This window comes from Cynara cardunculus (genome assembly GCF_001531365.2).
Source record: "Cynara cardunculus var. scolymus isolate 2C chromosome LG 10, CcrdV1, whole genome shotgun sequence".
NCBI lineage: Eukaryota > Viridiplantae > Streptophyta > Magnoliopsida > Asterales > Asteraceae > Cynara > Cynara cardunculus.
This window is the reverse complement of record NC_037537.1, coordinates 25,051,724-25,074,203: the sequence shown is the minus strand read 5'-3', so window position 1 is coordinate 25,074,203 and position 22,480 is coordinate 25,051,724. Positions and strand designations below refer to the sequence as shown.

The 22,480-nt window shown below is 34.5% G+C and overlaps 4 protein-coding genes across 4 annotated transcripts; all 4 read left to right on the top strand.

The window, feature by feature from the left end:
- The first annotated feature begins 444 nt into the window (after nt 1–444).
- On the top strand, nt 445–1,609 carry LOC112519529. The gene is made up of 2 exons (XM_025127716.1): nt 445–615; nt 1,006–1,609. Exons 1-2 carry the CDS (start codon nt 486–488, stop codon nt 1,395–1,397), a joined length of 522 nt encoding a protein of 173 aa, XP_024983484.1. The 5' UTR covers nt 445–485; the 3' UTR covers nt 1,398–1,609.
- A 3,333-nt stretch (nt 1,610–4,942) lies between these two features.
- On the top strand, nt 4,943–6,704 carry LOC112520356 (casparian strip membrane protein 1-like). The gene is made up of 3 exons (XM_025128712.1): nt 4,943–5,327; nt 5,757–5,880; nt 6,325–6,704. The coding sequence occupies exons 1-3, from the start codon at nt 5,026–5,028 to the stop codon at nt 6,538–6,540; spliced, it is 642 nt and encodes a 213-aa protein (XP_024984480.1). The 5' UTR covers nt 4,943–5,025; the 3' UTR covers nt 6,541–6,704.
- Nucleotides 6,705–9,585: 2,881 nt separating this feature from the next.
- Nucleotides 9,586–12,224, top strand: LOC112519445 (aquaporin SIP1-2-like). Its single transcript, XM_025127565.1, has 3 exons — nt 9,586–10,065; nt 10,918–11,190; nt 11,886–12,224. The coding sequence occupies exons 1-3, from the start codon at nt 9,775–9,777 to the stop codon at nt 12,030–12,032; spliced, it is 711 nt and encodes a 236-aa protein (XP_024983333.1). The 5' UTR covers nt 9,586–9,774; the 3' UTR covers nt 12,033–12,224.
- A 2,607-nt stretch (nt 12,225–14,831) lies between these two features.
- On the top strand, nt 14,832–21,094 carry LOC112519278 (apyrase 1-like). Its single transcript, XM_025127319.1, has 9 exons — nt 14,832–15,161; nt 15,669–15,797; nt 15,890–15,946; nt 16,041–16,130; nt 16,581–16,786; nt 17,524–17,615; nt 18,054–18,271; nt 20,605–20,794; nt 20,976–21,094. The coding sequence occupies exons 1-9, from the start codon at nt 14,835–14,837 to the stop codon at nt 21,092–21,094; spliced, it is 1,428 nt and encodes a 475-aa protein (XP_024983087.1). The 5' UTR covers nt 14,832–14,834.
- The last annotated feature ends 1,386 nt before the right edge of the window (nt 21,095–22,480 follow it).

Genomic DNA, 22,480 nt, shown 5'->3' with positions numbered 1-22,480 from the left:
AATAAAATGTTCAGAGTTGTGATTTTATGTTAGATATTGCCTCTAGCATGTAGCTCAGTTGACAAAGAGATGAGACGACTTTACCTAAATACAAGACATGTCTTGAGTTCGATCACAGCCCCCCGACGTTACTTCAACCCGCTAAGTGAGTCAAAAAATACCCCTCTCGCATTGGTGTTATTAAAACTGGGTTCTGTATAAAGTCAGTTAAAATTGTTGATAATCAATATTGCCGAGATTTCATATTAAATATTAAAATTATGATAAAATAGGCTTAAATTTTTGGAATAATAAATAAGGAAGAAGTTGTTGGTTCTATTGTTCATAAATTCACTCTTGTAAATCCAACCACCTTTCTTGTCTATGGGTCCCTTTTTTATTTATTGTGATCATATCCTATGCCTTTTATAAATATTTGTCCCCTTATTTCCCATTTTTGTTATAGTGACAGAATATTATTTGGCTTTTTAGAGATTCGGTTTATTATGGCCGCAACGATGTTAGCTCGAATGCTCTTGTTCGTATTAGCGCTCTCGATCGTCGAATTCTCGACATCTCATGTACTGAAAAGCTCAGTCAATTGTCTCGACTGTCTTGCTGGTTCTGATTTAGCAGGTTTTGTTTCTTGATTTGAAAATGCTTGTATAACCTGTATCATGTGCTTTTAATCTTATATACAGTTTTTGATTTCTAATCAGTTGTTTTTAAGTAACGGGTTTGTATATGGGCTCGAGCCTTCACATTATCACGAACGGAAATATTTTTTTTTGTTATTTAATTTATGTGCATTTTAAAATAGTTATGGGTCTTGAAGCAAATACTTTTTTGACTCACATCTTACGCTCTTGGACCTTAGATTCGGGTGTAATATGTCGAGTTTATCTGGTTTGCTAAAATGTTAGATTTTTGAATTTTCACAACCACTGACTGAAATTTCACATGCTTAATGTACTATTTTTTATGCATAATGTACAAGTCATTTAAGCACGCTCTCACCTCCCATAGGCATCAAGATACTAGTGAAGTGCAAGCAAGTGAAAAACTTAGCCATGGCTACAACCAACGAGCATGGTGCCTTTGAGACACAACTACCCTCAAGCAATTGCGAAGCCAAGATCATGGGTGGCCCAAAGCAACTCTACATTTCAAGAAATACCATGGTCACAAGCATAACAGATGTCCGTGAAACCGACTCTTACACCACATCTCGACCCTTGAGTTTCTATACGTCATGCCCTTTGTCACAAACCAATGATGGGAAATGTGGGGCAACGAATGATTCGACCGGAAGGAATGTCAGGTCGTCGAAGACCGTTGATTTGCCACTGCCAAGAGAATGGGGATTAGCACCGTCTAGCTATTATGTTCCGTTCGTCCCTATCATTGGTATTCCGTGATTAGATCATGGTTTCTGCAACTGATGTTTTATTTTACATCAAAACTGTACTTTGTCTCTTCTAAAAAAATCTTGAAGTTTAAATTTATGTTATGTGAAGTGAGAAACCGAGTGATATGTATGTTAAATTTCTTAGATTTATGTAATCTAGATGTATAATATGTTTAATTTTGTTGGTTCTTTGAGATTTATATATTATCTATATGTTACATCTGCCTTCTAATTGTTGGATATATATATACTATATTATAAAGCATTTGACAAAAACTCTTAAAAATCACTTTTTATGCGTAAGATACTGTTTATTAATGCATATTACTTAAAATTCAAGATTGCAAGTAGATTGTGCGCAAGTACAACTTATTAAAACTCCATATATGAATTTGTGTAACTAACTACAGATAAACATAATCAAATACAGGATAAACATCTCATTTTAAATGTAAAAAATCTAAATATAATTAGGATAATAATTGAGTTATAACAGAATACTTAATTATTATTTTTATAAAATGTTATATCATTAATCCAAAAAATAAATTATTTCGTTATTAAACTTAAATTAAATTATAATAAAAAAATTAAAAAACGTTGATATATTTTTTTTCAAATTTTTATGATATTTTCAAATTTATATTTTATTCAAAAATGAAATCATTATTTTGCTTTCTTAAAAAACATAAAACCGTATTATAACATCGACAAAGACAAATAATAATATAGAACATTAAAATCGGGATGTGTCTCGCTACATTGTGCGAGTACTCTTCTAGTATGTATATATATATATATAGTTTAATTTTAGGTTCTGAAGAATAAATTTCGTTAGTTCTTGTTGTGAAAAGTTATTCGATAAATAAATGATTCTTGTTAAAAGCAACCGAGTGATAAATATTGATAAAGACTATTGAATGTATCCAAAATTAATAGCCATAAAAACACAGTATCTACCTTACGTTATGAAATTGTACTGGCTTGATTGTCGATATAGCTTTGTTTCCAGGGCACATTGTGAGTCAGTAATCAATGCCGAGTCCTCAATTTTCATGTAGAAAATACTCTCATTGAATAAGATGGTTGCAACAAAATTTTGACACCATTAATAAGATTTCGTGACCACACATGTATTACGATTGTCGTTTGGTCGGTGTCACAAAAGCTGCTTTTCATGATGTTTTTTATTTATTACTAAATTTGATGTTAGGAAAGATGTTTTGTATAAAGCTTTTTATAGAAACAAACTTACAAACTTATAATATACTTTTTTTTATCGACAAATAGACATTTTACCTTTTAGTTTTTTTTTAAACGATAAAGATGATAAATTTACATTAACCATGCGTAGGTTGTGGAATAATACATTTAAGTCCCTCATGTTATATAAACTTCCATTTCAGTCCCTGACCTAAAATGTGATAATAGTTTGGGAGTTCATTACTAAGGATGATGATTTGCCCCGGTCCGGTGGGGAACCCGGCTCACCCGACTCAAAATGAGGATGGGGATTCCCCCTAAAACGGGTCTCGCTCGGGGCTTGGGATTCTCAGTAAACTCGAACCGGGGTTGAGGCTAGGTATTGTACCCCCCGCCCCGCCCCATATCCAGTATAAATATTTATTTAATAAGTATTTGGGCTTTGAAAATTCTGATAGTGAGCCTCTGTTGCTGTTGGACTTCAAGAGTATTTATATTAGGAATTATGGGACTGGACCGGTTCGGGGAGCGGGTCTTGAGTCGGGAAACGGGGACCGATGTTTGACTAGGTTTTGACCGGGAACAAGATATTAATCTTCGTACCAGTAGGAGACCGGGGCAAGGATCGGAGGCTGTTACTAAAAACCGAGGCGTCAGGAATTACAAAACCCGCCCATCTCCGCTCCGTTACTATGCCTATTTGTATTAAGGCCAAGGAAAAAAAGTTATCAAATCAATCTAAAATAGGAGAACATTATTTAACTTATTTCAGTTAATTTAAATATTTTTATTTTTTATAAACATAAAAATAACGAAAATATAAACTAATTAAATAGATGACATGTCTTAAGATAATTGGTGAAAGGGAAAAAAGAAAAACAAATATATATATATATATATATATATATATATATATATATATATTTACGAGTTCATTCTATTGAATTTGCAGTGACAATTTTAACTCATCAACTTTAAAACACATTGATTTAGATTATAATTTATTTTTTTAATATAATAAAAGAAAAAAAACAGCCAAGTGTTGAAATCACCCAAAATTATTTGCTTACAACATTTTAAACTGTTTTATTAAAAAAATACATTTATATTTTAATATTATATTTTTTGTAATTATAATGAATACATTAATTACTTAAAAATTCATAGAAAATGGTCGAGAATAGGTTAACCGGTCATGCCGACATACTAAAGATACCTCATTATGTCCGAACCTGGTGTAACTTGTCACCCAAACCGTTTGGCTCATTCAATTTAACTTGGATTTGTAGGTTAAATGATTATAGATACTAAAATATAAGTTTATGTTGTTTTTGTTAATGAATTCCGCGAAATGCACTTGACTCCAATATCCAATGAAGTTGATTTAATCGGTCCAACCCTATCTCACATATGCATGTCGAACCGTCTAAGGGGCAAAAACCGTATTTATAATTTAGAAATATCAATTGGAGCAGACCCAAGAGACTTAACTAGATATCATCGGTCCCTTTAGACCAAGTTAGACGGTTTTAGTCATTTTCAAACCAGATTTTTTAGTCAGACCAGATAAAGACCGGTGATAAATTCCCGCTTTGTCCACACCAGTTTTTTTTTTTTTTGAATCAATCTCATTATTTTTTTCGTACAATGTTTTAACTAGGTCAGACTTTGATGTGGGCCTTGGCGTGCAGGACCGAACCTTCTTGTTCCTGGAGGCCTATGATCCGGCTAAAACGGACATACAACTTAACAGTCATAACTTTTGCTACGAGACTCCGATTTAGGCCATGACCAGTCGATTCGAAGCTTGAAACGAGAAGCACGCCTACATGATTTTTTAGTCCTAAAAACAATACTTTTTGGACACTTTTGTGTTTTTGCTACTACTTACATTTTCCGTTTGGGTTTTTTGTTTTAGCCTTCATAGAATCAATAGGTTTAATCTTCGTTTTCGTTATTATACATTGTATCAGACTTTTTTTCCCACATCAATCCAAACCGACTTGTGTTCAACTGCAAACCCGAGTCGTAACATTGATCATCGTACCAAACCAACCTTAGCATTGTCACATAATTTCTGCTTTATGTAGAAATTAACATGGCATTAGGTTTGTGGATCAAATTTAATTGATATCAAATGTACACTTTCATTCTAGTTGAAGTGGAGCTAGTTGGCAATGGCAACAACTCCTCTCCTAATCATTCTTTAACCTACGACTAAAAGCACTTCACTTACCCATATATACATATATACATATATATATATATATATATATACACATAATATATATATATACATGTAGGTATATATGTGTATATATATACCCCAAAACCCTCATACTATTTCATACAAGTCTTTCACATATCTTCTGGGAATTTGAAAAGCATTACTCAACAAATTTTGCAAATATCCTTAGTCAATTAACAGCCTTTCTATGGATTCAAGTCGTTCGGCTAAAGAAAGCGGCGATATTGCCATTCCGGTGAGGGAGATCAAGTCTTTAAAGTCAGGGAAGGGTGGACCTCCGGTGCCAACCACTGTGAGACTCGGCGATCAGCCACCACCAGCTGCCGGCTGGAAGAGAGGTGTTGGCATTATTGATCTCGTTCTGAGAATATTTGCCATTGCTGCTACTCTAGGTGCTGCTGCTGTTATGGGTACCACCAGCCAAAACCTCCCTTTCTTCACTCGGTTCTTCCAGTTCCAAGCCAGCTACGACGATTTCCCTACGTTCACGTAAGTCCATGATTAAAAACGATACCTGCTATTGTAAAATCGGTTTTATAAGACGTTAAATTTGTCTAAATGTCCTGCTAAATGTAGTACATGAAGTTGCCAGTAGACTTTTTGGCGTTTTAATAAATTTTTGTACGATATTTTTTGAATAAAACGTTCGTTAATTAAAAATTCTTATAAAAAACGTGTTCAAAAGTATTTTATAAAAATATTGATATTAAACCTTATTTCAAAATTTTCTTAAAAGGATTTGGTAGGTGTCTAATCAACTTGTTGTAACATTTTTATATTCAGAACATAAGTCTTATAAAGCAATCTATTAATATATTATTTCGTATTTGATGTTCTATAAAACCGAATTTTTTGTAGTGACCGTGTTTTTTTAAGGCCAAGCATCTTAATGAATGATCTTGTGGACATGATATTCAGGTTTTTCTTGGCGGGAAATGCGATAACATGTGCATATCTCGTACTCTCCGTGCCGTTCTCGATTGTGTGTATCGTTCGCCCACATATCGTAGGAGCTAGGATGTTGCTCTTTCTTTTCGACACGGTATGCCTACCTACGTGATCTTTTAATACAAATATTTTGGTTCGATCACACACTTAGGGGTGTTTTGGTTGATTTTCTATTAAGTCTTTTATGGATAAAAATGTCTTTCTGAATTAATCTATCTGTATAGATTGAGAAATTTTTTTATAAATATAAGAAGCATGCTTTTTAATTGGGAGAGGTAGCTTTGGAAAAATTTGGTTTTCTGCAAAACTTAATGAATAAACTACTTTCTATATAATTAAGCCACTACTAAACAATCATGTATAACTGACCAAATATGTTGTGTGTCCTATTAAACTCATTAAACTGCTAACAAGCATTGCCTTAATTAAACATGTTCGAGTCCTTACACCTAAACCATTTATATATATAGGATTCAGTAACAAGTTGGTTCGAATTTCCTTTAAATAAGGAGGTTTAATCTTACGATTTGTTTTCCAGCTAGCGTTGGCTTTGACCATGGCAGCTGCATCGGCGGCGGCTGCCATCGTCTATTTGGCACACAACGGAAACCCCAACACCAATTGGCCGGCGCTTTGCCAGCAGTTTAACGAGTTCTGCCCACGTGTCAGTGGCGCGGTGGTGGGTTCCTTTCTTGCGGCGCTCATTTTGGTGGTTTTGGTCGTGCTGTCTGCCGCCGCTCTACGGAGGAACTGATCACAAATTGGGCCATCACTTCACACAAAAATTGTCTTTTTATTTTATTTTCTGTGATTGTGTTTGAGAGTTGAAACTGTGGGTGGGTGTCCTTGTTGGTCTTTGGGGGTGGTACAGGGGTAATTATGTCATTTGAGGTGGGTTACATTGTAATTTTCTGTTTATTCTATTGATGATCAAAATTACAATGTTTGATTTGACGTATATGATATGAATGTTTCTGATCGATACGAAGTCGGTTATTCGCGTTTTGCACAAACGAGTGTTTTAATATGTATATGTGATTACCAACCGGAACACCGACATTGCAAAAAGGTTAGGTTGCCTGTGGAGAATATCGACAAGGTCTAGGTAACGCCCATCGGAGTCAAATTATAAGGAGAACTGATTATACATGTCAGCAGTTGTGGACCCTAAATTTTTACTGAGCGGTTGTACCTTTAAATCGGATCAAAGGTCCATAAAGTCACTTGATGTATTTCTAGCTGAATTCCACCGTTTAGATGATTTCCTTTTGAAGTTTTTTTTGGTTGATCTATGTTGACTTCTTCGAGTTTTTAGTTGATTGCGATTGAATTTTTTAGTTTTTTTTGGTTGATCTATGTTGACTTCTTCGGGTTTTTAGTTAATTGCGATTGAATTTTTTAGTTTTTTTTGGTTGATGTGTAACACTCTCAATAAAATAAAAGGGTTAGGCTTAACGCCTAGTGAGTTCGAGCATTTTTCATCATAATTATAAAAAGATAAACCAAAAAGACTGTTGGTTTAAATCAAAATTTCGCAATTAAAATATTTTTATCGTAAAGCAACATCTTTACAAATTAAAACCTACAATTTTCTTGATGAAAACTCATTAATTAAAATACTCAATTATATGCAACCAGAACTCAATACTCACACGACCAAGAATGAAGCTATAAAACGTTGGAACGGAAAACGTAGTTTTGAATCAAGTTATTCATAAAATTAGTCGTAAAATATCCGAAGAGACCCAATTTACGATTTGTTGTGACGGAACACATAAGTAAGTCACAAATCAATGTTATATAAGCATCACCTTTGGATAATCAAATTAGCAAGTTCAACTTCTTGAGTCTTTCGCTTGTGGAGCCACCAAGTTCAACTCCTCGAGCCTTTACCTTGAGATCTCCATTATCCGATTTAAGCTAATTCACTTAGAAATTACACTATATGATCATTAATTGATACCCGACTTCAAGAGTCCACACCTTATCGCGTATTAAGACCGAGTGCTTAATTCACTTAGAAATTACACTATATGATTATTGGCCAATGTCCAACTTCAAGAGTCCATACCTTATCGCTTATTAAGAACCATTGCCTATATGAGACGAAGTTTACCATAACATTCCTCTAATTTGGAACCAATATGGAATTGAGTGATTTTCCTTCTTCGACTCTTACTATCCAAACCTGACAGCGGACAACTAAGACATGTCTGTGAAAATACGAACTATCTGCACCTGGACAGAAAGACCCTATGAAACTATTCTAATGGTGAAACACATATAAGACTTGGGATGTCATCTTATCAAAGATCTGGTTGTCATACTGTGCCAGTATCACTATTGCATGGCACAATCATCGAGTCCACCAAACACTCGGTATCACCGGTGCTACCGTGACAAGTGTCACAACCACATGTCACAAAAGTCAAGGTTACTATACTCTTAGTACCAAGGGTGCTATTGTGACAAATGTCTCAACCACATGACACACAATGTCGGGACGACCATACTCTTAGTACCATCATTGCTATTGTTACATATATCACTATCTCAATGGCACTATAGTCAAACTTCATAATCAGCTTTTCTTTACTGGATCACTCTGTTCAACTGGGACAAAAATCAAGATGCTACATAATGTTTCTTGTATTCTCTAATATCTAGGAGCACCGCTCAAACTTTAGTGGTTCACCTTTCATATCCTCAAGAAAATTTGTTTGTGAAATTCAGTTGATCGGGTGCATGAGACCTCACTCGGGCATGAATTGGTCCGCCCCTGCATGCCATGATAGGATTTATGAGATCTGATCAAGATGTCAAATGTTCTAATAAATCAATTACACATTTTCATTGCATGGTGTTCTACATATGTTATGCATGTGAATCTAAAATATGTGACAAGAAACTTACAGAGCTATTTAAATAACTAGTTGTATATATCTTAGCAGCAAAAGTTCGATCGTAAACAAGGGAAAGAGCAAGGTCTATATATATTAGACTCACTATCTTTATTTATGATGTTTTGGATATTTTGGTATCGGACAAACTAGAATTATTTGAGTATTTTTATGTATTTATATACTGAATTGTAAATTATTTTATATTAATTTGGTTGAATATTATAGGTTGATATTTAAGGATGGCAATAAGAAGTTATGTCCAAATGTATGGTTTGTAATAGAGACGTATAAGTCCCAACTCTTTTTGGGCCCGAGATCGAGCCTTCAAACCCCGTTTTTCGATCAGTAAAACAAACTCAAGCTCGGGCCGAAATGAACTTGGGGTTGAAAGAGAGGCTGAGCGGATTTTTTGATCATATAAACTTGAGTCCTATAAAACACTTTATTAAAACATTTAAATATTTTAAACGTCCTATAAACTTAATTTATTACAGGGTTTGCATACTTTTATTTTATTGTATAATAAAATTTTAAGGATTTTGATCTAAAAAAATATATTTTCATTAAAACTTTAATTTGTGTGTAAAGTTAAAACTTTTTTATTTATTTTGTTCTGTATAATGCAATAACTTAATTAAAGTTATTTATAAACTAAGGACTTGTTTATTAATAGTTTAATAGGACTCACAATTTATTCAATCAACTATACATGATTTTTTTGGTAGTGCTTAACATTATAAAAAATAACTTATTTATATAAAAAAATCAAGCTTTTTTTCTAAACATATTCATCCTAATTAAAAAAACCACCTATCCATTTATAAAAATCTTAACTTTCTCTCTTTATACAAATAAATTAATCCATATAAACAACTTTATTTATATAAAACTAAAAAAAAGTACAAACAAGGAAACACCAAGAAAAGTAGCATACACGACTTAAATTCCAAGTTTCCAAACACAGGTTTACCGGATTCATGTTTCCTGCTTCGCTGGTCAATCTCTGATCGTATATACTTCATCTCTTTGGTGGGAATTCGCTAATTTTTCAGATTCCGGTCAATATCTACTGATATCCGGTAGATATGGGGGTGGTGAAGGCGGCTATCGGTGATGGGGTGTTGACTTTTATGTGGGTATTCTGTGCTTCTACTCTTGGTGCTGCTACTTCCGTCATCGCCACGGCCATCGGAATCCAAGGAATGGCGTCTCTTTTGATTACGATCTTCCTCATATTCATCCTCTTGTTCATCTTCGGTATTATCGGCCATGCTTTAGGTGGTGCTAGCTTCAATCCCGCCGGCACTGCTGCGTTCTATGCTGCTGGTCTCGGCGGTGATACCCTCATCTCCGCTGCCGTGCGTTTTCCTGCTCAGGTGATTGTTGAATCTGTGTTTCTTTTAGCTTATTGGGGGTAATTGTTGTTTAATTAAATTAGGGTTTTGAATTAAAATCCTGGAATTGCTATTGCTACTGTTATTCCCAAAACTAGGGCTAGTTTAGGGTTTTGATCATAGGCGAAGGTTAAGAAGAGATATAAACCCTTGATCACTTTTAACAATTGCGCTTTAGAAGGAAATTGATCTCAGTGCACCTTATTGTTGTTGACATTCAACTAGGATTGATCGAAAGGTGAAGACCTATTCTTTTGCTTCTCACCATCACTTCCCCTTCGCAACCATAATTTAGGGGTTGCTTGTTTACCTCTTAATAATTCCATTATACCCATAGATATTTAATGATTCATCATCAGAAAATCCAATATCTGAGAACACATGTGGTATAACTTGTAAGGGACCGTTTACTAAGCGCTTACACGGCCTAGTCATTTACCTTACCGGATAAATATGGCAAGGGCCGAGAATCTTATCCAGTAAGTTAAGGAGATGACTCTTACCAACAATAGATTTTGATCGACGAGAATCTTAAAGGTAAAGGAGGGTGGTGACTCTTTACCTTTGTAAGCTTTTGGTAAACGGTCCTTTAAAAGGTCAAAGAGCATCTCTTTCCTTGGCTATTCTATTCCCAAGAAACAAGCTTTGACTTCCCAAGTCAAGATTGGAGATACTCCCACATCTCCAAAATAAGTGTCCACATTTCTTTTTAAGTTTGTTTCCAATTCTACCCTTTTTATTATTAAGGCTAAAATTGTCATTCAGTTGATTAAAAACTGTAATAATTATTTATGTTATAAATCTTTAAGTTCCTGAAAAACTGGTTTCTAACAGGCATTGGGTGCCGTTGGTGGTGCCTTGGCGATTGTCGAATTGATGCCACCAAAATACAAACACATGCTCGGTGGACCTTCTTTGAAAGTCGACTTGCATACGGGCGCTATTGCTGAAGGGTTGTTAACTTTCGTGATGAACTTTCTCGTCCTTTGCATTATCCTCAAGGGTCCCAAAAGTCCGTTAATGAAAAATTGGATGCTTTCAATGTCGATTGTGACTTTGATTATTGCTGGTTCTGGGTATACCGGCCCTTCAATGAATCCTGCCAACGTAAGTTTATTAATCTAATCCACCTACGATTCTTTTAGTATTTGATGCTAGACAGGACCAGACATAACATGATTGACGTCCCGAAGTGAGGTGGGTGGGTGAAAGAATTGTGGAAGGTTTTAGAGTTTTAATTTGACAGGGGTGGTTTAGTAACTTACCAAACTTGTTCCATCTCCTTGGTTTTTGGTGGGACATTAAAAAGATGCATTTTTGTCTCATTTGGGGGGTTGTTCGGTTGGATTTCCATGATGTCCAGTAGGAATAAAGGTATCATGTTGGGTTGAGAATGTTTTTGTTTGGGAGGGTTTTTTTCATAGATGGAAGGAGCGTGTTTTTTAATTGTGAGGGGTAGGTGCCGGAAAACCTTGGCTTTCTGCATAAAGCTTCTCCCTAGAAACTTACTGAATAAGCCACTTTCTATGATGCGACTACCAAATAGTCATATATAGCTGAAAGTTGTGAGTCTCATTAAGCTGCTAAGAGATGGACCCTGTCCAGTTCTAGTCTAATTGTCGCACGAAACGTGGAACAAGTTTTTGTCCTGTCCTGGCTTGTCTTGACTTGTCCTAGGACATACCAACCGCACCCTAAATCTGATTGTTCGATGCTTTAGTACAACAATAACATCTTGCTTATGGTGTTTATTTCATCTTTTTTCGACATAAAACAAAAATAACGAGCAATGCAATGTGTAGGCGTTTGGTTGGGCATACGTAAATAATCAACACAATACATGGGAGCAGTTTTACGTTTACTGGATTTGCCCATTCATGGGCGCGATATTGGCTGCTTGGGTTTTCCGACTCTTCTTTCCACTACCTTCAAAGCAGAAGACGGCCTGAAAACGAGCCGGAAAATTAATTCCGGCCGGGTTTCTTCTCGGTAGCAAATTATTGTTTCGCAATTAGATTTCCTTTGATGCGAATCATGTAGATATGCTGATATCCTTCATATTTAAGCTTACCATGCTATTATGAATTTTATTGTTATCTGTTCAAGTGTCATTATTCAGACCTTGCTTCATTTTTCTTCAATTTTGTTTGTGATTGGTACAAAGATTCTACCGTCGTAGGTTCGAGTCTGGCAGCCGCAGTGTCGGTCTAGTCGCAATTCCTTTGATTTTTGGGCTTCTTATGACCATTGGGCTCTTTTGCTAGCCATCTAGCAGGCTTCTTATGGACATTGGGCTCTTATGCCAACCATCTGGTGGTACCGTGTAGGCGTGTACCTACTTTGCCCATATGATGCCCCTGTAGCGACTTTAAGACGACACCAAGACCCGTGCGTCGAAAATTAGAAGATTTGTCGACATACATTGTCCAAAGACTTTCGTTTTACCGCCACTATATGAATATCTTTAGTGGCTACTTTTCCCGTTCAGGGCTGAAATTGACGACAAAATCACCTAAGATTTGAGGTGAACATTTCAATGCAGTTCTCGACTCGTATCTACTGAGATAGATCCTTCATTTTGCTAGATGTCCAGTGAGTTCGGGGTTTCTTAAGACTGTCTTTAGAGAATAATTAGTGACGACATGGATTTTAGGGATCGTTTATCAAACGCTTACCGGCAAGAGTCATCCTTCTCATTTACCTTGTGAGGTAGCATTACCGACCATCAAAATGTATTGATGTTAAGCGTTTATAACCAACCAAGTGTTTACTGTGTAAGAGTCATTACCCTCACTTATCAGATAAAACTCTTTATCCTTGTCTTCGCTCTTACTCGATAAGATTCTTGGTCATTGTTGTGTTTACCTGGTAAAATAATTGAATCAGTAAGGGTTTACTAAGGTAAGTGTTTAGCATGCTACACTTTAATCAATCTTAATATCTTAATCACGGTCATTAGTATTGGGTTCGAATCTAGGTGCTGTGAAAGCCCTTGTGGCCATGGAGATTCAATTGTGATGACTTCAGGACATTAGTGGTCATCCGATGTATTAGTCGGTGAGCGTAAACTGACCCGAAAACCAACGGTTGTCCAAAAAAAATATGGATAGTTTTTTCTTTCCGATTAGTTTTCTCTTTGTATTAAATAACATTTTGAAGATTTAATTGGAGTAAGAAAAATAATAATACTTGAAAATGTTGATTTTCTTTTGAATTAAATACATTTTTACAAATTTTCTCGTCACATACATCAAAATCAATACTTATTATTTACATTTTCAATGTATAATTTGATTTGATTCTAACATAAAATAGGAGCATGTAGCATCACACAAAAAAGAAAACTCATTGGGATAGTAAAATTGACCATGATGCCCTTGAAGGATAAAGCTTTTTAAGGCATCTCTAATGTAAGGTTCTTATAAAAAAAAAAAAAAAAGGTGTAGGTTCTTAAAAGAACTACAGTTAGAGAGTTCTATAAGAACCTCACATCTTTTTTGAAAGGACGTTCTAGGCTATGTCTAGACTAATCTCGGCAAACCGTGATTGCAAAAAAATCAGCCTTGACTAATTCAATGACCACAATTATTGTGTACCCCTGGAATCGAACCTTGGCTAGATTTTTCTTACCTTGAACTTGGTCTGAAGTGATTTTTTGTTAGTTTTTTTATTACATCTTATTGGCTTTATAATTATTATTGATGTTAAAAAAAAATACATGGAACCCACTAGATGGGTTCTAATCAGAACTATCATTGTGAAGTTTTATGTCGGTGAGATGGAAATAATATGTCAAACAAAAGTACAAAAAATGGGTTCTTATAAGAACTTCCATCAGATTTGCTTTAACAAGAACATTTTCAACAGATTCTTTAAAATAAATAGAGAAAATGAGTTTTTTTTTTTAATTTATGGCACTAATTCTCTAAGCCACTTGTTCATCTTTTCTTTTTCATGAATGACGATAATGCCCTTGACGGTTAGGCATGCTCTATCATCACGTGTGATGCGGTTATGCTTAAACATGCACTGCATATTCGCTAACAACTCTAACAAAATCTCGCGATCGGCAGAGAAATTCAACGCCATTGCTATTCTCCGACAAATGTTTGATTTCATTTTATCCTAAATTCATCAATTTCATTTTCATCGTTTTAATTGCATCATCATTTCTGTTCAATCGGTTGGACACTTGATCTGAGACTCTATACGTTGATCGATTGCTTTGTTTGGTATCAAGTGTGTATACAAGAATGGCAGTACTTTGATCTTCTCCAATGAATATTGTTTGATTTCATAAGATCGTTGATTCGGTTTCATTCTAGTTTCCAGTGAATTAATCATATGGTCAGTACGTTGATCTGAGAGTATTGCATCAATTGATCCATATTTTGATTTACAGAAGCGTGTACAACAGCAACGCTGGATTTGATCTTATCCGATAAGTGTTTGATTTCATACGATTGTAAAAAATTTAATTCTCGTTTTACATTATAGTTACAGGTTCTTTGAATCGGTTGGTTGATTGATCTGAGAGAGTGTATTGATTTATCGATTGATTTGATTCATATATACAAGTGCGTATACTTCATTTTGGAAGAGCTGTAGCTTTTGGAGCTTTTACAGGAGATTTCTCATCAATCCATGAAGCCTCCTGCCACCAACGTAAACAGTTGGATCTGGTACTGAACACCGTCGGTCACTGAGCTCCTTGAAAGTATTAGTTTTCCTCTCCTGATCAAATCGACAAAATGCTGAAACGCTCTCGTCAACAGCAGTTTAATGAGTCCCTCTCTGACCTACTCTATCGCTACCGGGGGGTTATTTTGGTTATTTCGGTGCCTCTTCTCCTCATCTGCTTCGTTCTGCTGCTGATGCCTTCTGCGGGTTCTCAGTCTGATGCTGTTTTTCCTTCGAACCGAAAGTTTTTGCCGAATTATGGGGGCACCGATCCTTCCTTGAATAGCTATGCTGTGATTTTTGATGCTGGGAGTTCTGGGACTAGAGTTCACGTTTACTGTTTCGATCAGAATTTGGATCTCGTGCACATTGGTAAGGAGCTTGAGATTTTTGTTCAGGTAACTTTCAGGAGCTGATTTTTATTGAGTTCTTTTTTTGTTGGCCTGTTAGTTCTTTGATATAGACCGTCTCAAAGTTATATTTTGTGTTAGCACTATTGAACTCTAGTTCTGATTGGCCTATTTTGACGATATTAAACATACATTAGTTTATGAACATATGGCAGCACTGTAGGAAAAATGAATGGACGGAGAAAGAGGAGGTAAAAGTAACCAGAAATTGGTGGTCAAAGTAACCAGAAATTTGGTTTGATTGAGTGGTTAGAATGCTTAAAGGCTTTGTATGATATAGTGTAGAATGAAATATGGTTTTTTGGTAACCGTTTTGAATGACAGTCTAAATGACAACAAATTACCAACTTAATCCTCTGTATCATTTAGTTTTGAATGAAATATAGTTGTTTGGTGCTTCAGATTTCATATTAATATGAACGAGTAATATAGTTGTTTGGTGCTTCAGATATGAAATATATCTGAATAAACCAATGATACTTCCGTTTATTGCAGTTAAAACCAGGTTTGAGTAGATATGCAAATGATCCTAAAGGTGCTTCAGATTCTCTTCTCCCTCTTATAGAAAAAGCAGAAAATGCTGTTCCACAAGATATGCGTCAAAATACACCGGTCAAACTTGGGGTTGGTGATTTGTAGGACTTAAGTCTACTTCTGTAGTTTGTTTGAGTTGTATGCTTATATACACAATAGCTGATATGTATTTCTCTATGCAGGCAACTGCAGGTCTCAGACAATTGGGATTTGATGAATCGGAGAAAATTCTGCGAGCTGTATACATCACTTTGCTCCAACTTTTTTTTTAAATCCAGAGTTCCTTGTTTTTTTTTTATCTGTAAAAAACATTGAATTTTGAAAATTGTCTAGGTGAAGGATGTGTTCAAGAGGAGCAGCTTCAAGTCCAATGATCATTGGGTGAATGTTCTGGATGGTACTCAGGAAGCTGCTTATCAATGGGTAAGCCACATAGTTATTACGGTTTCAAAAATCCATGTGTGGTCTTAGCTTAAGCTATGAACCCATTTCCTGTCCGTTCATGCATCCAACAAATGTGAAGATAATTAAAAATTGTTGGTGGTATTAGACACCAATGCTGCTTCGAGTGAGATTTACTGTGTCAGTTTGGTTTGATTTACTAGACACTGATTACTAATCGAATTTTTTGTTCGTTTATGGGAATCTGGACGGTCATAAGCTGTAATCTTGATGGTTATTAAGATGTCCTTTATGCTTGCAAAGTTGACTATGGGAATAGTTTTTTATGTGTATGTGAAGTCTTTTCCTAAGTAAATGTTTAAGTCCTTTCCCTAAGGTTAATTTGAATCTCCATCTGATATTCTGATTTCAGTTATCAATACACACAATTTTGCATGTTCTTGTTGAAACACGTTGGATATATATTTACAGGTGAGCATAAATTATCTTTTAAAAACATTAGGCAAGAAATACTCGGACACTGTTGGGGTTGTTGATCTGGGTGGTGGATCAGTACAAATGGCATACGCCATCTCAGAGGAAGACGCTGCAAAGGCTCCGAAACCATCAACTGGATTAGATCCGTATGTGAAGGAAATGCTTCTCATGGGAACAAAATATTACCTTTATGTTCACAGGTTTTCTCTCTTATAGTTTGAAGACTTTATTTATTTTCTCAGGAGATGGCATGTAGCATGTAGGGAAAAAAGAATCAATGAGAAGGATTCACACCCTCAAGCATTAGGTACTCCTTGAATTGACACCCACATTATAGGTGTTGCTATGAGCACACTTATTTACATAAAAATCAATTCAAATCATATATTGAAAATGTAAATAGGAAGTCTTGATGTTCATATGAGTGAAGAAAGTGCATTTAGCAAGTAAATGGGTGTGCGTTTGGAGCTTCTCCAATGAACGTTCTTATAAAAACCTCATTTTTGCATTTTTTGTTGCCAACTTATCAAATTAAGAACTCTTTTAAAAGTCCATAATGATGGTAAGAACCTCCTTTCTATGGGTCCCGTTGATTCTTTCATCATCAATAATTATTATATTAATATATATTAATTATAAAGTCAAAAAAATAAAATAAAAAATAACAAAAATATCATTTCTCACAAACTTCATGGTAAGGACCAATGCTCTTGTTTAAGCATCCAGAGGGCACGAGTTTCTTACAAGAACCTCTCCACAATGGTAGTTTTTACAAACTTACATTGGAGATGCTCTTAAAATCACCCGAACAGTAAATACCATGCCGTTTTTATGCGTTAGTTTCATGTATGTATATGCAATTGTGCAATTACGGTGTTCTTTATAGATGGATTACCTAATTTCCTTTTTTGTTGGTGATATTTGTATCATCTATCAGCTACTTGCACTATGGATTATTAGCTGCTCGAGCAGAGATTTTAGGGACTTCTAAAGATTCTCATAATCCATGTGTTATGGCTGGCTACCAAGGTATTCTCAAGTTGGGTTTTTGCATTATCTTACTTTGCTTTTGTATATACCAACTATTGGTTGAGGGTTTAAGTGTCTAATTGTAAGCAGCTTAATGAACTTGGATTATTTGGTACCGGCTTAATGATATAGAAAGTATTTTGTTAAGTGAGCCAAGTTTTTTCAAACCTAAAATCCTTCCCAAACCAAACACTTCTCAATTAATACGGATATATTAATCCACACATATAACTTTATTAATTCAGGACTTGATGCAAAACCAATCATACAGCCCTTAAAACATTAAAGATGGTATGCCGTATGCCTCAACTTTATTCTTGTTTCTATTTTTTACTGCAATTACAAAATGTAAGTAACTTCCGACAAGAAGTTGAGGAAAATAAAAAAATTTAATTAAAGAGTTTGTAAGCCCTTCCGCACTGCAATTTATGTTTACAGGGATTTACTCGTACGGAAAAACTGATTATAAAGTTTCAGCCCCTCCTTCTGGTTCAAGCATGAACAAGTGTAGGGAAGAAGTAGTGAAGGCTCTGAAAGTGAATGAATCAAATTGCAACTACAGGAAATGCAGTTTTGGTGGGGTATGGAATGGTGGTGGTGGCGATGGACAGAAGAAGTTGTATGTGGCTTCATATTTCTTTGATAGGGCTGCCGAGGTTAGTATTAATTCAAAGTTAATTGTGTGAAAGAGCATATATTATATATATATATATATATATGTGGCTTCATATTTCTTTGATAGGGCTGCCGAGGTTAGTATTAATTCAAAGTTAATTGTGTGAAAGAGCATATATTATATATATATATATATATATATATATATATATATATGCCAAATTAAATGAGAACTGATTAGTTTGTGATAGCTGTGAGGTCCAATTTCAACCACAAATTAACGGATAAATTAGGAAATTAATAATTATGGTAGTTTGAGTTAAAATTATAATTAGAGGGCATATTAGGTATTTTTTAAAAAACTTATCTCTCCTCTCATCTCTCCGACCTCCAATCTCCGCCCTCCGGTGAAATCGGTATCATAGTATATTACAATGAGTATCACATTGTGTATCTTTGTTTTTAAGGTTGAGTTGGTATCATAGTTGGTATGGTATCACAATGTATCACAATGGGTATCACATTGTGTATCTTTGTGATTATTTGGTACCTGCCGAATTAATGTTTACCGGAGGCCGGAGATTGAAGGTCGGAGAGAGAGAGAGAGAGAGAGAGAGAGAGAGAGAGAGAGAGAGGGGGGGGGGGGGGAGAGTTGGGTTTTGGTAGGAACTCAAAATTTCATAGGGAAACACTATGTTAACTTAAGTGAACCTCTGGCAGCAAAGTGATTATATGGTTCTTACGAAATTTTGAGTTCTTATCAAAACATAAACATCTATATATATATATATATATATATATATATATATATGGTTGGGTTCACGTGAGAACAAGGGTTTTTCGTGAGACCCGTAAGACCAATTTATGTTCATTGATCAACTTTATAAGTTAATGATCTAATGGTCTAAATTGCATTGTGGCAATTTTGTAATTATTGAGGAGTCTCGTGACATTTATGAATGTTTAGATCTGACGATTGTAGATCTAATCCAAGGGTTGAGAATTGGTCTTACGGGTCTCACGAAAAACACTTGGTCTCACATGATCTCAAGTCTATATATATATATATATATATATATATATATATATATTATAAATCATTTAACTGAAAGTTTTAAAAACAATTTATTAGGTATTAGGAATTGCTTAACATTTCATAATTATTGAAACTGTATACATACATTTTTCTTAAAGTTCATTGAATTTTGTAAAATTATTTGATAAAGACATTAAAATACAAGATAATTATTGAGGTTCTATGAATATACTCAATAATTTTTTTATCCAGAAAATAGTACTTCATCACTAAAACTAAAATCATTTATATCTTTATTTTTAAATCTAAAAATATTTAAATTATTGTAGAATTTTGAAATAAACCAATCATACGAAAAAAGAAAATTATAATTTTTTTTAATTTCACACCATTATTGATATATTCTTTTAGATATTTTACTGGTTCTTTAAATTAGGTCTTTAAATTAGGACATGTTTAACCTACTTTATTCATACATAAATTTCAAATTTTATTTTTTAATAAAAATTGCAATAACTTTCCATTATTAGCCTATAATAGAATCTTTGCATCATGTTGTATCACACGCTAACACAAATATGAAGTAACGATTACTATTCATGTTGATTAGAGGGGTGAACATGATATGGTACCATTTTTTTTTCTTCCAAATATCATGTGTCAATTAATTATAATTGATACATAAAATTTTATATCATGTACCAATCAACTATACTTGGTACCAACTAAACTGGTACCAACTTTTTTTGGTTGGTACATGTTGGTACGAGTTTGTACAAACTAAAAGTTGCAGTTATAAATTTGTTTATCTTAACATCTTTACTAACTATATTTAAATTCACTTAAACCATCGAGTATCCAAATAATATGTCGATATGCGTTGTTCCATTTATCACAACATCCATAAGCATTTAAATAATTTTCATATAATACAATCATTAATTAATAATTCAATACACACTGCCATTGAGATGCAACGACATAAGTGGGGGTGTGGACGAGTTACTAAAGTTGTTAAGGTTGCATGGATGAATTCAATCAAGTTCTACCTATCCAACCATATCATAATTTAGCAAAACTAAAAATAAGAACATTTAAAATTTTAAATCAAATTATGATGTATTATACTAGACTTTAATTAAAATAATTAAAAAATAAGTCGGTACGATACGGTATTACCGTGGTATACGACTTCTAGTACCATATGTCAATCAAGTTTAGATAGTTGGTACGATACTACAACCAATTAAGTTGGTAGAGAACTTGGTATGGTTGGTAAAAGAATTGGTTGGTTTGTCATCTACAAAATTAACACCCCTAATATTAATATTGATGTAGGTTGGTCTACTTGATGTGACTAAATCTGTTGCGAAAATTCGGCCATCAGATTTCCAAGCGGCTGCTGAGCGTGTATGCTTAACCAGATACAGGGATGCCAAATCCATATATCCTCGTGTGGAGTCGTCTAACCTACCCTACTTATGCATGGATTTGGTGTACGAGTTCTCATTGCTTGTAGATGGGTTCGGTAAGTTTGAAATCTAATTTAATTTTCTGAGAATATATGGAAACCCATTAACCTTTAGTATATATAAAAGACATTTCAATATATATATAAAATAAATGATACAGTTTCAGCTAATACGAAACTCTAACATATTTAATTTAGAAGTAGAATAGAAATAAAGATTGCATGCTGCGTGATGCAGATTTGGATCCATTGCAAGAGGTTACACTGGTGAAGAAAATAAAATACAATGATGCACTGGTTGAAGCTGCTTGGCCATTAGGCACTGCAATTGAAGCTGTATCAGCAGCCCCCACTTAATTCCCTTGCTAATTGCTTTGGTCAGTAAATGCTCTGAACCTTTAATTTGATCCTAATTTCTTTCTTCCATGTTTATAGCAATTTTTTTATATATTTATATATTATATGTATATCAATGACACCATTTATATATCTTTGTATAAGTAGCTAATTAATTGGCTCAAATAATTTACTCATTCTTTTAATTAATCACTACTTTCATCATTTATCTTTGATTTGAACCCATCAAGGGATTAGGATTTTGACCACTTGGTTGTCGCGCATTGGTTAAGATTCAGGGGATGTAGTAGAAAATCTATTTGTCCTCAGTTTGAATTCAGGCATTACCAAAATATTTGTGGCCACGGAGGTTTACTTACGATGACTCTAGGCCATTCGTGATCGTCCGACGGATTAGTCGGTTGATGTAAGTTGGTCTGGAAACTCACGGTTATAAAAAATCCCAATTTCTCCATTTGGTCATTTCATCAATCATCCTACAATTATTCGTGTTTATAACTTCTTGTTTGGTCTAAAATGGTGCGAGGTCTTGTTAGTGACATTTTTGTCCGAACACTTTAAGGGGTCTTTTACAAACGTTTATTCGGTAAGTGTTTACCTGCAATAGTGTCACCATCACTTACCTTATCATGATAAATTATCACTCATCAAAAAGGATTATTGATAAGCGTTTTTTACCCAACAAGTCTTTACCGGGTAAGATTATAGTTCATTATCATGAAGACACATATACATATACGTATCTAAAGATTGGGACTGAAAATAAAGTTGAACATAAGGATACATTGAATTATTATTAATAATTACATATATTCATGATCAAGGATCCTTCTTGTTATTGTTTATTGTTATATAATATTAAAGCCAAAAATAGAGTAAAGTCAAAGGAGAATCGTTGACCTCCTGGAAAATCTATTTTTAAGTTTAAAAAATAACAGTTACATGAATGTTCAACTCTTTTTGTTTTATCTTCAATTAATTTATTTGATACATAGGGTGTGGAAGAGGGTAGACCACAAAGGACACGGGAACAACAATTGAGATTGGATATGATTTAGGGGCCGTTTATCAAACACTTATCCGATAAATGTTTATCGGTAAAATTTAACACTATTATTTACTTACCGGGTATGATTTTAGTCCACCAAAATGATATTGTATGCAACAATTTACCCGGTAAGCGCTTACCATAATAAGAGTCGTTGTTCTCACTTACCGGGTAAGGCTCTTGGTCCTTGTCTCGTTCTTACCGGGTAAGATTCTTGGTCCTTACCATATTCATCCGGTGAGGTAGTGTGACTTGATAAGAGCTTACCCAGGTAAGCGTTTGGTAAACGGCCTCTTAGACATTTACGAAGGTATAAGCTTATATAAGAGTTTAGAGAG